At 36.0% G+C, this 15,832-nt stretch overlaps 1 protein-coding gene across 3 annotated transcripts in view; it reads right to left on the reverse strand.

Annotated features, from left to right (window-relative positions):
- LOC142347884 (tetratricopeptide repeat protein 12-like) overlaps nt 1–15,832 on the reverse strand; it is a 36,211-nt gene that overhangs the window by 19,266 nt on the left and 1,113 nt on the right. The window contains exons 1-2 of one of the 3 annotated variants that reach the window (XM_075399036.1): nt 7,233–7,363; nt 6,355–6,641 (exon numbers count right to left, since the gene is read on the reverse strand). In XM_075399036.1, the coding sequence (XP_075255151.1) occupies nt 6,355–6,532 (178 nt within the window). In that variant the 5' untranslated portion in view covers nt 6,533–6,641; nt 7,233–7,363. Of the gene's footprint in view, nt 1–6,354; nt 6,642–7,232; nt 7,438–15,832 lie in introns of those variants that run through there. The other 2 variants (XM_075399035.1, XM_075399038.1) reach the window with 2 other exon arrangements.

Genomic DNA, 15,832 nt, shown 5'->3' on the forward strand with positions numbered 1-15,832 from the left:
TTGAGACGTCTAATTAGTGAGATAGAGTTACATGATAACAAAAATGAAGGCAAAAAAAATTAACTTTTTTCAAATTTAATTTTAAAGTCATTAAAACAAACAGCTATAAACTGAAATCTTTAATTAGGTCGAGCTCAACAACCTGGGGAAGCAATTGAGACCTCTCGTTATCAGGTATATGGCGTACAAAAACTAGAAGAAAGACAAACAGGCTAAAATAAAAATCTACAAAAACTTAAGAGAAAACTGTATCTCAGGACCAAAAAACAAGAACTATTCAAAAAAATTAACATATCAAGATACGCCTTCTTAAAACTGTGCATTAATTCTACTATGCTTTCCTTGAATTGGACCTCTCAATAATGTGATAATTCGACAACGAAACAAAACGAAAAAATATGCAATTATGCCAAAAAATAAAAAAAAATGAAAGCGCTTAGTATCAAAACAAAGAAATCATAAGTTGAATATAAAACCGTTAACGACAATAATTTATAACTCACAGAAAATTGGTTTCCGCCTGTTTTTACTGAGACTGCGCCCGAAGTTAGGAAAAAGGATAAAATAGTAGCAAATTTAAAAAATTCGCCGATATTTTCTTAAAACAAAAATATTCAAAGTGATAGCAGACATTAGATAACAATTGAAAGAATTATCTAGTTTCATTAACACCTCCTCTGGAACTAACTGGATCTTTCATTGGGGACGCTAAGCCATTGGGCTAAAAAAAAGTATAAATGAAAGCAAAACTCAAGGAGTCCAAAAGATTTTTACGAAAACACAATTGGTCAGAGCCATAAAAACCATGAGCTTAACTCCCTATAAAAAGCGAAAATTGAAAAAATCTTTTTAATTCCATATTCTACGCTGAACGGGCTTTCTAATGATACCACTCAACTCTCTACGATGATTATATCGATTGGCCAAAATTGTCTGAACAAAGAAACCCTATTGAGTATATAGTTCCTCCCCCACTAAAGTGGGTTGGAACAAAAAGGCTTTTTCAAGATGGTGAATAAAAATAATCTCTGTGTGTATAAGACATCAGTATGAAAATTACAAAATCTCATTTGAAATAATGGTTAAAATGCCACAGTGGCCTGCGTTAAATTTCATTTAACAGTGGCCTGAGTTCTTCAAAAGTATATTGCAAACTAAAACGAAACACCAAAATAAGGATAGAGTCACGTACTTTGCAAGAAGACTAGTTAATCACGATGAAATCCGAATGGAAAATCGTTTCTCAGAGTTTAGTATTATTGGTTCCTTTTCCTGGTCGATCATCCCGAGAATAAATTTAAAATCAGAACAAATTGAAATGGAAAAGTAAAAATGCCGATCATTATTCTTTTATGAACAAGATGAAAATTCGTTTTTCACAGGTTCATGAAGAAAAGTTGTAAATCAACTGCTTTTTCTCCAGCGGCTCTTTTCCTGCTCCAAATTTTGTTTTTCAACTGCATTTTCACCAAAAAGGCAAAATTTCGTCAATAAAAATAATATTTACGGTTAGATCATAACTCAATTCTGCCTCAAGCTTATAGCCTACTTAGAATTCATTTTTAGCAGTTTTTCACAAAATTAAAGTTTAGATTGTAATCATCAATCCAAGTTTCTCGTACTCCCAAGTGACGTAAAATTAACTGCTTAACATCTTTGCAGCTGTAAGAATTTTGAGCAATTTTTATACAATTAATACAATAAGAAAGCCACGATCGAAACAGATCAGACAAACAAAAGAACAGCAATTGCTTCAATGAACAGTAAAGCTGCAGGTTTGAAACAGAATCTCAGGTCCGAAATTAGACTGTGGTGAGAACGCATAAAGGCAGGATGACATTTTTTTTACTTTGGCAAGTTTACGATTATCAAGATAAACCATGTAAAATATTTTTAACTATTGGAATTTCTAAGGCCAAATAATTTTTTGTTTTCTACCACGATTAAAAGCTTCCGGAAAATACACTATGTCAAAGACTTCATTTTTAATAGAAACTCTGCTATATTCTCAGGAAAAATTTGTTTCTGTAAGATTTCAAAAAGAAGTTGTTTTAATAAGCTGACTCCTTATTTTCCAAGATATGGCACCTATAATAATATCCTCATAGTCACTTCCTTTTACCTCAATTCGAAAGCATATAATCGGTGCTTCCATGAGAAGCTAAATTTGATCAGTAAGAATTCGACATCACTCAGCTTCTAAATAGGAACTTTTCAACAGATCTGTTTTTCATCATAATTGTTTAGGTTCGTTTCTTATGGGGTATATTCTCTTAATGCACTTTTGCCAATCCCTATAGCCTCGCTAGTTGCGCCCCTATTGTTGTAAAAGTCATATCCTTTGTCCGTTACTCGTTATTGTTTTCTAAGGTCTACTGTTTTATCCTTTTCATTTTTAGGAAGATTGTGTCACTACAATTATCTTTCTCCGAAAACTGTTCAGAAAAACGGACCTCGTTTAATTTTTCCTCATACGTAATTTGTTTCATTACAGAAAACACCAATTCCTTTATGATATAGGTTGTACCGTGTCACGCCCCTATTTCGTGCCTCATAGTTACGTGATGATTTTCCTATAAATATCCATAAATAGTGCTATAATTTAGTTCATATTAGATAGATCTCAAGGCCATATATAGCCAGTATTTCCATCTAGGCCTGTAACCCCTAATTTCTTTATGTTTACTAAAAACACCGCAGATTGACAATTTACTGATAAACATATTAAGTGCCTAAATGCCTCAATATTTACCCTTCTGAGTTCCCTGACGATGAATTCGCATATTTGGTAAATAATTTCATGAGAAACTATGTGCCTGGTGCGGTAATTATTCTGATTAATTATGAATAATTATTATGAAACTAAGCTAAATAGTCCAAGCAATCAGTCACAACGTATAACCAAGAACAAAAAAATTCGAATCAACAAAATTAATTGAGACGTCTAATTAGTGAGATAGAGTTACATGATAACAAAAATGAAGGCAAAAAAAATTAACTTTTTTTTCAAATTTAATTTTAAAGTCATTAAAACAAACAGCTATAAACTGAAATCTTTAATTAGGTCGAGCTCAACAACCTGGGGAAGCAATTGAGACCTCTCGTTATCAGGTATATGGCGTACAAAAACTAGAAGAAAGACAAACAGGCTAAAATAAAAATCTACAAAAACTTAAGAGAAAACTGTATCTCAGGACCAAAAAACAAGAACTATTCAAAAAAATTAACATATCAAGATACGCCTTCTTAAAACTGTGCATTAATTCTACTATGCTTTCCTTGAATTGGACCTCTCAATAATGTGATAATTCGACAACGAAACAAAACGAAAAAATATGCAATTATGCCAAAAAATAAAAAAAAATGAAAGCGCTTAGTATCAAAACAAAGAAATCATAAGTTGAATATAAAACCGTTAACGACAATAATTTATAACTCACAGAAAATTGGTTTCCGCCTGTTTTTACTGAGACTGCGCCCGAAGTTAGGAAAAAGGATAAAATAGTAGCAAATTTAAAAAATTCGCCGATATTTTCTTAAAACAAAAATATTCAAAGTGATAGCAGACATTAGATAACAATTGAAAGAATTATCTAGTTTCATTAACACCTCCTCTGGAACTAACTGGATCTTTTATTGGGGACGCTAAGCCATTGGGCTAAAAAAAAAGTATAAATGAAAGCAAAACTCAAGGAGTCCAAAAGATTTTTACGAAAACACAATTGGTCAGAGCCATAAAAACCATGAGCTTAACTCCCTATAAAAAGCGAAAATTGAAAAAATCTTTTTAATTCCATATTCTACGCTGAACGGGCTTTCTAATGATACCACTCAACTCTCTACGATGATTATATCGATTGGCCAAAATTGTCTGAACAAAGAAACCCTATTGAGTATATAGTTCCTCCCCCACTAAAGTGGGTCGGAACAAAAAGGCTTTTTCAAGATGGTGAATAAAAATAATCTCTGTGTGTATAAGACATCAGTATGAAAATTACAAAATCTCATTTGAAATAATGGTTAAAATGCCACAGTGGCCTGCGTTAAATTTCATTTAACAGTGGCCTGAGTTCTTCAAAAGTATATTGCAAACTAAAACGAAACACCAAAATAAGGATAGAGTCACGTACTTTGCAAGAAGACTAGTTAATCAAGATGAAATCCGAATGGAAAATCGTTTCTCAGAGTTTAGTATTATTGTTTCCTTTTCCTGGTCGATCATCCCGAGAATAAATTTAAAATCAGAACAAATTGAAATGGAAAAGTAAAAATGCCGATCATTATTCTTTTATGAACAAGATGAAAATTCGTTTTTCACAGGTTCATGAAGAAAAGTTGTAAATCAACTGCTTTTTCTCCAGCGGCTCTTTTCCTGCTCCAAATTTTGTTTTTCAACTGCATTTTCATCAAAAAGGCAAAATTTCGTCAATAAAAATAATATTTACGGTTAGATCATAACTCAATTCTGCCTCAAGCTTATAGCCTACTTAGAATTCATTTTTAGCAGTTTTTCACAAAATTAAAGTTTAGATTGTAATCATCAATCCAAGTTTCTCGTACTCCCAAGTGACGTAAAATTAACTGCTTAACATCTTTGCAGCTGTAAGAATTTTGAGCAATTTTTATACAATTAATACAATAAGAAAGCCACGATCGAAACAGATCAGACAAACAAAAGAACAGCAATTGCTTCAATGAACAGTAAAGCTGCAGGTTTGAAACAGAATCTCAGGTCCGAAATTAGACTGTGGTGAGAACGCATAAAGGCAGGATGACATTTTTTTTACTTTGGCAAGTTTACGATTATCAAGATAAACCATGTAAAATATTTTTAACTATTGGAATTTCTAAGGCCAAATAATTTTTTGTTTTCTACCACGATTAAAAGCTTCCGGAAAATACACTATGTCAAAGACTTCATTTTTAATAGAAACTCTGCTATATTCTCAGGAAAAATTTGTTTCTGTAAGATTTCAAAAAGAAGTTGTTTTAATAAGCTGACTCCTTATTTTCCAAGATATGGCACCTATAATAATATCCTCATAGTCACTTCCTTTTACCTCAATTCGAAAGCATATAATCGGTGCTTCCATGAGAAGCTAAATTTGATCAGTAAGAATTCGACATCACTCAGCTTCTAAATAGGAACTTTTCAACAGATCTGTTTTTCATCATAATTGTTTAGGTTCGTTTCTTATGGGGTATATTCTCTTAATGCACTTTTGCCAACCCCTATAGCCTCGCTAGTTGCGCCCCTATTGTTGTAAAAGTCATATCCTTTGTCCGTTACTCGTTATTGTTTTCTAAGGTCTACTGTTTTATCCTTTTCATTTTTAGGAAGATTGTGTCACTACAATTATCTTTCTCCGAAAACTGTTCAGAAAAACGGACCTCGTTTAATTTTTCCTCATACGTAATTTGTTTCATTACAGGAAACACCAATTCCTTTATAATATAGGTTGTACCGTGTCACGCCCCTATTTCGTGCCTCATAGTTACGTGATGATTTTCCTATAAATATCCATAAATAGTGCTATAATTTAGTTCATATTAGATAGATCTCAAGGCCATATATAGCCAGTATTTCCATCTAGGCCTGTAACCCCTAATTTCTTTATGTTTACTAAAACACCGCAGATTGACAATTTACTGATAAACATATTAAGTGCCTAAATGCCTCAATATTTACCCTTCTGAGTTCCCTGACGATGAATTCGCATATTTGGTAAATAATTTCATGAGAAACTATGTGCCTGGTGCGGTAATTATTCTGATAAAGTAGGTGTTAATACGGAAATTCTATATGTACTTAACAAACATCAAGAGACGTACAAAAGCCGGAAATTGACCAACTTGTACATCAGTAAATATTTATCGGTAAATATTTACGAAGAACCAAAACAACTCAAGGTACAACTCAGCGGAACCCATGATCTCCAGAACACCGGAGAACTAGCCTCAAAATCAGTTGATCACAATCTCTTGAAAACTTGATAAAACTTGAAAACTTCTTATTGATTATTGTTGATAAATTCTCGTTAAAATAATTAAAGATCGAACTGGGAAATCTTTATAAAACGCTAAGTCATAACAGGCTTCTATATAGCTAAATAACTCCGGAAAAAGCGAATAAATAAAAGGAAAAGCGAATAAATAGTGGATATATTACGCATCTGAACCGCTCAATAAAGGGCTATTACTAGCTAATTTCATTTAAAATATATCTGCTAAAAATCGCACTGTGAAACATCCAAACTAAGTCCTTGTACAATAACGATTATTCAAATTTATTACTCCGAATATTAACCTCAGTAACACCACGAGGAACACTTTTAAAATCAGTGCGTAACATACCGCTAAAAGGTTGTTCTGATTTAGATATTGTGCGACTTTGACGAGACCACAATTGACTGGAGTCTCTCTTAAAGTTCTTCGAATACCGTTTCGACGCTGCTTCCACCTCACAGATTTTCCCCTGGCATAACGTTCTCGTGTAACTTTTTCGGATGTGAAAGACTACTGACATTAACATTGTTGGTTTGACCTTTTTGCTAAAACCAACTCGTTTTGCGAGCGTTCTGTTGTAGGATTGTCAAAACGGCCTTTGCTTTTCGTAACTCATCCGTCTTCAGATGCACGACCTGTTCAGAGAGAACTGCTTTTTTGTTATTGCTTCGTAGAACTGCAGTCTCAAAAAACAGTAAAAAAAGACAGACCAAAAAAACTTCGTATTTTCATTGAAGGCTGATATGTTAAATTTTGATTAAAAATCTGTACAAGTTTTTGCTGCCTCTATTAGCTGCTCTCTAATAACCTTCATTTAGAGTGACAAACACCCATTGGACCTTATCTCTTTGAATTAAATAAAAGTCAATTTCAAAGTGAGGAAGTCATTTTTGTTAGTGAGGTAAGTCAAGTGTGACCAAAAATTTAATCACGCAAATGAACAAAAAAAACTCGCTCTATTAAGAGCGAAAAATGGCGTCACGCACGCACTTCAGTTGAAATTGCATGAACGAATGAACAAAAAGCAGATTTGAAGTGGTTGTGACGTCATATGGTCGTAACAAAAGACCAAGAAAAGGCCGATATTAGCCCCAGCTATCGCTGTGCGGCTATTAATAAGGTTTTCGCAGTTTCACCCATTGTATATAGCTATTGACAAACGATTCTCACTAAAACCTGAGCTTAATAGATGAAGCAAAGAATAAACTTTGTAAGATAATATACACCTGCTTCATCATCAGTCCCGTATTTATTCACCCGCGAGCTATTGAATGCCAAATTCTCTGTTTTGTTTCCCTTCAAAATTAAGTTGTCAGCATTCGTCATGGCGCCATCGTCATTATCAACAAGAGATTTGATAGCACTGTTAACATCGTCTACTTTTCGAAGAAACTGATCCAGGTCGGGATCACCCATCGGCACAATCTACATCTAAAAAGTTTCATAACGAAATGACTACGTGAGCAAGGTTTGATCATACTTTTTTTAAAAAAAAAAGTGAATTAAGAAGTGCCCCCTCCACAACACTGGGTGAATATTGGCTGGTCCGGGGCCCTCCCAGCACTACGTATTCAAAAAGCATTTCGTATTGTTTAAATCTATCGATAAAATGATATATAAAAACATCAGCTGAGAAGGTAGAACAAAAGACAGACAGCAATAGAAAACAAACAACTAATGACGTAAGTAGATGACTCAAATTAACAACATCCCTTCAACCATAGCTCCCATTGAAGTATCCAGAATTTCGCGCCGCCTAAGCGTCCTTAACCCAGCAATGCAGAGGATGGAATTCCTTCGAAGAGCAAAGCTGATTTTTGTCCTTAGATATATGATATCATCGTAGCTGTCCTCTTTTCGCTCAGAGAGCTTTGACGCCAGTTGTTTCAGCGCTCTCTGGGGGACTATTGCCCAGAGGAGGTCCCTTTCTGGTGTTTTGGTATTTCTTTTAGATTGCACAAAGTTATGTACAATGTATAGGACCAAAATAAATATAATTTCTCTTCTTTTAAGCTCATGGGCCAACTCCACCAGTGCATGCGAAGACAAGCGGACAAAATGTTGCTTTCTCAACCTGTTATTCTTTGTTCATATTTTTTCTTTTTCAATAGATTCATGGCACTTGTAAGCTTCGTTACTGCTTTCAGAGCAACTTTTTGCCAGCTGTTTGAAGTTTCGCATCAATTTAGGTTTTGTTGAACATCGCTTCCTAAAGTCCGTTGGCCTTGATAACTAATCTTGCATCATAATCAGTTGTCTCTGATTTAGGAGCAAAGGTTTCCTCTTGCAACGGCTGAAGATGAGGTTCGAGCTCAACATCAAGGCAGACAGCACTTAGTTCATTGTATCATGTGGGTGTATCCTCCTTTCAGATAGTAGACAGCATGTGCCACATTGAAGTTTTCATTGCATGCGTATACTGATGGCATCTTCACTGGGTCCCAGCCTTAGCGAAGGGCAATGCCATCACGAATCTCGCTTTTCGTTAAGTCAATGTGATATTGCTTCAACAAGCTTGATGCTCCCTTTTCACTAGCTAAGTCAAGTGGGCGGATCTCGTTCTAATGCAATTCGCTCTTCATTCAGTTCGTTCTTTTTCAATTTGCGGCTTGAAGTTCTCATGGAGGTCTCGCCTAGCGTTGAGTCCGCTACTTTTTACCTGCTAATAAGTGGCGCATGAGTAACATCAAACCCATCCCCCTCTATGATGGTTTGAACATTTTGAGCAGTGTCACTGTTGGGATAAGTGTTTGAGATATAAAAAATGAAGGCTTTTAGCAGTATGAAAACATATAATTAAATGACGAGCGAAAAATTCAAACAAGCGGGTTAAAAAGAGCAAAAAAATAGTTACCATAGAAGGAGAAAAGACTACGATCTTTACAGAAGTTATTGAAGTATGGGGACATAATTTGAACGATTGGATGAAGAAAAACAATAATTAATTTATATAGAGCATAAATAAGATCCTAATTTGATTATTTTGAAACGATTGTTTGTGGAAGCGATAATTTTTGGGACAAAGATGAAGCGAGAATATAATTTGTCAATGATTGCATTTATTAGTTTTCTCCAGTAATTCAAAATGTCATTTGCGCTTGCGTCGTAATCATCAAAACAGCAATTACAGTTAAAGCGTGTAGTTTATTTGGTCTTACTGTTCAAGAGTTCCAGTCAAATCCTCAAGGGTAGCATCTTTAAAGGAGTTTGACGTCGCTTTTCTTTTTCTTTGGGTTCAGGTAATTTGTACGTAATGTTCCAATGACCCATCTTTCTGAGAAGTCGGGAATTCTCTTCAGCTGGAAGCGCGGAGTCAACCTTCCCCTATAAACAGTATAGCGGTATATGGAGAAAAATTGATAAAATGGATTGTTTGAATTTAATTTGAAGAAACAATTTTAAAATATTATAAGAAAAATCAACCTGGAGATGTTGTTGCACTACGGGTGTCTTAGGTTGTGTTTTGTCCTAGTACCCTCACGGGAAGCCAGAACAAGATCTGAGCGCTTAAACGTTTAAAAACTGAAAACAATTTCCCATCTGTATCTCTAGTTCCTTCAAGAATGCCCATCTTGGTCAATTGCTGCTTTTATTAGAGTATTTCATACCGTTCTAAAGCTAATCAGAGAACTGCCAAGGCTGAACGTACAATAGATTGAAAAAATAACAGATCCAAAACAGAAATTTGGGACAATAGATCGAAAATAAAACTATTGATATCGGTTGAAATTAAGCACTATTAGCGAGCTGAAGTATAAATAGCAAATTATGGTCATGCTTCGAGAGCCGTTGCCTTGCCTTAGCGGCCCATGGTAGTTGATGTGAATCTATCACCACGGAAAAAACATTACATCAGAACACGTTATATGCTGTTTAATAAATGAGCGCTCAAATCTGATGGGCCACTCCGCAACCTGAACAATTTAATTTTCGATCTACAAACTCAATGTTTTTTTTTCAATCTGTCTTCTTTCGACCTATTGTAACAGCACCGCTGCTAGGAATGGTCATTCAATGAATGTTGTGTATCAGCATACCGTCTCTATTATATCACATTCAGAAAAATGAGCCAACCATTAGGCTAATACGAGAAGACTTTGATTTAATTGGGGCGAGAACAAATTAAACTTAGCTTAAAAATATTTTTAAAATTTTTTCCGCATTGCTAGCATTGTCAAAATTGCCATGGACTATACAAATTATATACAAGAAGCAAACTTAAAATAAAATTGAGAATATTTACAATTCTACAAAATTATCTATTTACACATTCGAAACTTTATCATTCTAAGTCAAAGTTCAAAACAAAAAGTCATGAAAATGAAGTTAAAGTCAAAACATTTTTATCATCATCGTTGCCAATATGGTTTCTTTTGGTACAGCAAATACTTCATTTTCGATGTATGATTCAAAAGCTTCTTGCCGGTTGAGTTAGATCATATGAAAGGGAAACAATTGAAATCCTTTTGAGGTAAAAAAAAACACGTTATTCAAATTAAAAGTGTAAAACATATAAAGGGAAAAAGTTTTTTTAAACTGAGAGCAATGAAAAAGCACAGAAGCTGAAGTTAGTGATGATACAGTATATAAAGTGTAAGTACTTCCAAGTGCAACCAAAAAAAGCGGGAGGACAATCCCTCTAAAAAATGTATACCGTTCTCAGGGAGTTTTTAGTCTGCTCAAAGTTTTTTGCTGCAACTAGTAAGGAGTTCTACTTCAAGAACCTTTGGTCAAAAAATGAGTTTCCTAGAAATGCTGATGATCTTGGTTCTTGGAATATGATATTTTTAGTCCTAATACTTATGTGATAGTTAGCAATGCAGATACAAAGAAAAGAAATTGAGAAACAATGAAGCCTTAGAAGATATAGGAAATCAAGTATTTTCTCATAGGAACAAAATATAAACAAAATGGACTTAAAGCGAAGGTCATTGACTTAAGTTGTATCGAAAAGCTGTATTGTATAATAAAATTAGTTAAACAAGTCGCAGCTAATCGAATATAATAAGAGAACAGTGAATTAGAGGCGTATGAATTATGAACCATGCAGCCTTCTTTATTCATCATTTTTGGACACAGAAAAATCGGCGGATGTTTATGACTTCTTGCGGGCTCTACATCCTCTGAGACATAAGAGACAGTTTCACAGGTGTGCAAAACGTACACTGGTTTGGATTCAGTTGATGGTGTCTGAGCTTCGTCGGCTTTTTTTTCAGCTAGAATTTTAATGACTTTGGTGAGCGGAGGGGCTACCACCACCACTAGTACAACAAAAACTATAGGATTGAAAGAACTGTTTTCGACTGCGATAATGCTGGTCCCATATTTTAGTTTTTTAAATTGTTCGTGACATCTTTGATGGTTTTCGGTCATGATGATGATGCGAGGGGGTTGAAAACTTTGACATCGAAAAACTCCTAGAGAATCGATTTTCCCAGAGTCCATTCGTTTTGATGTCCAGTTGAGCATCGCCATCCGTGCTTATGGTTTTGTGTGGAAAATTCTCTTTGAAGCGACTGAAGTTTTTGCTCTATTTCGACAACATAACAAACCTCGTTCATCAAACTCGCGAACGTGGCTTTGAATTTCTCATGGCGAATGTGAGCGTACCAGCTATTTGCACAGTAGAGGGAATGCGTGATGTTGAATTTTTCACCACTTTTACTGGTCATTTTGTTAACTCTCGGCCATTTCGAAACTATAATTTGGTTAGCCAGAAAAGATACTATTTGAGTGGCAGAAAAATTAGCCAGCTAGAAAGCGCTTTTTTGTAAAGCTAGTTCAGACAGTTTGTTCTCTGGTGATTCAATGCTTCTTTCAGACAATCTAGCTTGGTTTTTCCTCGCTTTATTCGGGCAATTTTGATATCCCCTTGAAGAAGACTCTATTCAAGCTCAGCCTGGATAGTGGTATGGTGGTTTAGGTGGTTGGAGAGGTCAATCAAGTCAAAGTTATTTGGTGTACTTGCAGTCGGGTTATTTATTATCAACCCAACGAGGCGCAGATGAAGGGCGTAAAAACTTCTAAGGGTCCCATCCGTGGGTTTGAGACCGATTTTGGGTGGCATAAGGCTCACATTTAGAGTTTTTTCCACGGTTCTCAGGGCGTCAGTTAAGGCAAGCTTTGTTTGATTGAGGTAGGAAAACTTCTGTTGGATAAGCAGACGGCTCATATGTAAATTTAAGCAAGGAAGCAAGGTCAAAATTAGAGCTCGATTGGCTATCATCACTCGCGAAGCCTAAAACACTTGTGCCTTCGGCAATTTCGACAAAAGCATTGCCAAAGGTTAATCTCGATTCTCCCATCTTTGATTCTTTAACCACAAAAACACATTTAGAACTGTTCACTAATTAGCCGTAAGGCTTGCTACTGAGGCGATTGAAAAACTCTCGGAGATCCGTTAGTTTTCCAGCAGTGGAGCTATCTTCTGCATACCACGTCTGTAATTTGCTACTGGTTTGAACACAACTAATCAGCAGTAACGTGGCTACACAGCACTTTGCCTTAGCAAGGCGTCGCCCCTAGTTGTCGTCTCCTGAGACAGAATTGTAACTTTCTCAACAAAAAACTTAGATGGTTCTTGGTAAGAGTTATTCAGAGCGTTTGTGAAGGCAGGACACTGCTTTGAGTTGTTTTGAAGTACGAGATTTTGTTTCAGTAGGTTGAAAAGATTTTGTAGTGCATCTTTATTATCTTCTTTGAACCAATTTTTAAGACTGTGAATGGCATACTCTATCCGCAAGACACAGCTGTGGAGTTGGGAATTGCCTCCTAGAATTTGCGGTTCTTGTATGACACACGCTACAACACCTCGACGTCGTATTCTCCGAAAAACTTCTTCTAATTCTTTAGGTCTGACACCAGGGTTCTTATCAAGCGGGATTAGGCGACGGGCATTGTAAGCAGCTTAATGATGCGGGAGTAAAGTTTCAGTGGCAATTCGATATGCCCGTTTTGCAATAGCTTTGCAATGTTCGGTGTAGGATTTGTCAAATGCAGTATGTAGACTGTGCCATTCGACATTATCAAGGCCTGCAGGCCCATTGCTGCCATAGGTTTTTAGAGCAGCTTGTTGGATTTTTTCTGCGCTTATATTTCCACAGACTGAAAGATAATAACGAAGATTGGGTTATTTTGCATCGAGTTTCAATGCAGTATCGGCTTTGCTTGCAGCTGGGTGCTTTTCGATGAGAACAAATGGAACAGTGGATAATTCTTATGATTGACTGAGAGATAAAATTCCCTCTTCATGATTTCTGCTAGCTGCCCGTTAGCGCTGAAGACTTTACCTTGGTGCATGAGGCATTTGAAGTGGCGCACTTCAATCTGGTTGTTCTTTGAAGCTTTGTTAGTCGGAGCTGAGGTGTCCTGCTTTTGGAAAACAGCAAATCTATTTGTCCTTGCCTCGACATTTCAAGGCGTCTGGTCATGGTTTTATTGACAAAACCATCGTTGCTATTCTTGGCCCGGGACAGCATAAGATAAGGAAAGAGCATGATAGCGCAGAGGGCAATTTCTGCATGATGCTTATTTTCGGCTATTTGTTGGAGTATTAGCATTCGGGGTGTGAACGAATCTTTAACCTGTTTTTTTTTGTGCACAATGAAGAATGAAGCTTTCCAGTGTGCTGTGGTGTTGTATTACATTTGAATTTTGTCTTGGAAAGCGATGGTGGCACTTTGCCATCAATAGTCGAATTTGAAGTGAGCGGGTTGACTAGTTAAGAAGATGTCAGGTATTGTAGAGTCAGCGGTGGTTGAGGGGTAAAGGTTGATATTCGAATCAATTAAGAATAATCTAGGCGAGAGGCCAAACCACTTCAACTAACGTCGATATAACCACAGGAACCTCACCATATACCACCGCCTCTGAGATGTCAGTGGCATTGGTTAGAGCGAGACTGAGTCGGTTTGAGGAAGAAAAGCTACATGTGACTAAAACTTAGGTCTGAGAAGAACATTATTGACAGGTTGATAGAAACGACATTTAAAAGCAAGAAACTAAAATTTATAGTATGGGAGAACAAGTGACTACCATAAAAAATGCAGAGAATTGTTACAGCATAAACGAAATATGAGAACATTAATCAAATCATGGGAAACTATGAAAATTTTTAAAGGGCCGGAGCCAATATATTTATAAAGCTTAATGCTCAATTTGTATAGTTTATTGTTAAAGAAATTGTTATTACTTGTGAAAATTGTCTTTGTTATGATCCAGTGTGGAGGAATAAACTTTGTAAGAAATTTTCCAGTTTAGTATTTGAATTGCTCAACGAAAATGGAGGGAGAATGGCGATGATCTTTAAAGCGGGCGGTTTCTACGATGGTGTCCAGATTTTGGCCAATATATCAGTTCAAAATATTGCACATTTCAACCAGCCTAGCTCCTCTGTATACGTGAACTGCTCCGCCTGCCTTTTCTTCCGTGAGGTACTTGATTCTGGATGTGCCTTATGCTAAATTTGTGCACGTCTCGGGTAGTTCATGTGGTGAGAATCTTGAGCCCTTTCTCCAGTTAAACAAAAACGAAGCAACAGCGGGAAAGAAAATGTGAAGCGAGAGGGGAGGGTTAAGGTGTGTGAAAAATAGCCAGAGTAAAGAAACAAGACACCCTGGTAAGTTGATGGTATGGGCAAGGATCTGCGTATCAAATGAGACCAGTGAGCCAGAGCCAGTGTTCCAAAACCAGTATTCCAGGGCCATAACCCAGTTGCCAGAGAGCAACATCAACATCAACATATCCAATATTTCATCGTTATAATCGAAAAATATTACGATGCAGGCTTCAAATACCCTCAGCGAACTCCAATATGATTACTCCAAAAAGCAGATAGTACCCTAGTCAAATTGGGACGGTTATCTGCTAAGATCTTGCAAGACTCTTGTAAGACTCTGGTATGATTATGCATCATCTTGTAAGGGCTCATACAAGACTCTTACAAGATAACCGTTAATCTTGCAAGATTCTTAGCAGATAACCGTTGTTCTTATAAAATTCTTACCAGATAACCGTTGACTTTGTAAGACTCTTGCCAGGCATCCGTCGCTCCAGAAAGGTTCCAGACAGAAAAACAACGTTCTTGCAAGACCAACATAGCTATAAAAAGCTTTCTAAAACGTAAAAAATGACCCCCAAACATACTTCAAAACGCCCATAAGGGGCTTAAACAACATATAACACATAAAACATTGTCTCAGCAAGCAAGGTTCGTGAGCTCAGTAACTATGTGTACCAATTAGAATCCTATAAATCAATTTCGTTTTTTTATAGGTTTTCTAAAAAGGTACCAGTTGTTTTTTGGCTCTTTTTTCTTATAAATATCTGAGACAAAACTACACATCAACATACATCATAAAGAAGCTAAAACAATAATAAACTAAAGCACTTTGATTAAATGAGTCGCAAGAAAGGAAGGGGCGAAACTAAGCAATATTTTTTAGAACACTTTTGGCGATTTCGAGAAAAAACCAAAGAGTCTTAAAACTTTTCTTCAACTTTTTTTTTATAAAAGATTGTTAAGAAATCTGTGATGAATTTTGCTGTTCGATTGACTTTTTGTGAAAAGATGCAGTTTTTGTGCTTTTGTAGAGCATAACAAATGATACAAAATAAAAAGGTTGACGCGATAACTGATTCATGACAACAGACTACCGAGGAACAAATTTCTGATGGTTAGAAAGTTCAATGAGTTGGGAAAACTTGATTCTCAGTAGTATTGAACAGATCAAGAAATGCTTTGTACATAATATGTCTTCTGATCGACACAGTTCCGCAGTATGTGTGTATCGTTGTGTATCTTGACGCCCCACAAATTGGCATGGAA

The sequence above is a fragment of the Convolutriloba macropyga genome, chromosome 10 (genome assembly GCF_964194025.1).
Source record: "Convolutriloba macropyga chromosome 10, txConMacr16.3, whole genome shotgun sequence".
In the NCBI taxonomy this organism is placed as follows: Eukaryota; Metazoa; Xenacoelomorpha; order Acoela; family Convolutidae; genus Convolutriloba; species Convolutriloba macropyga.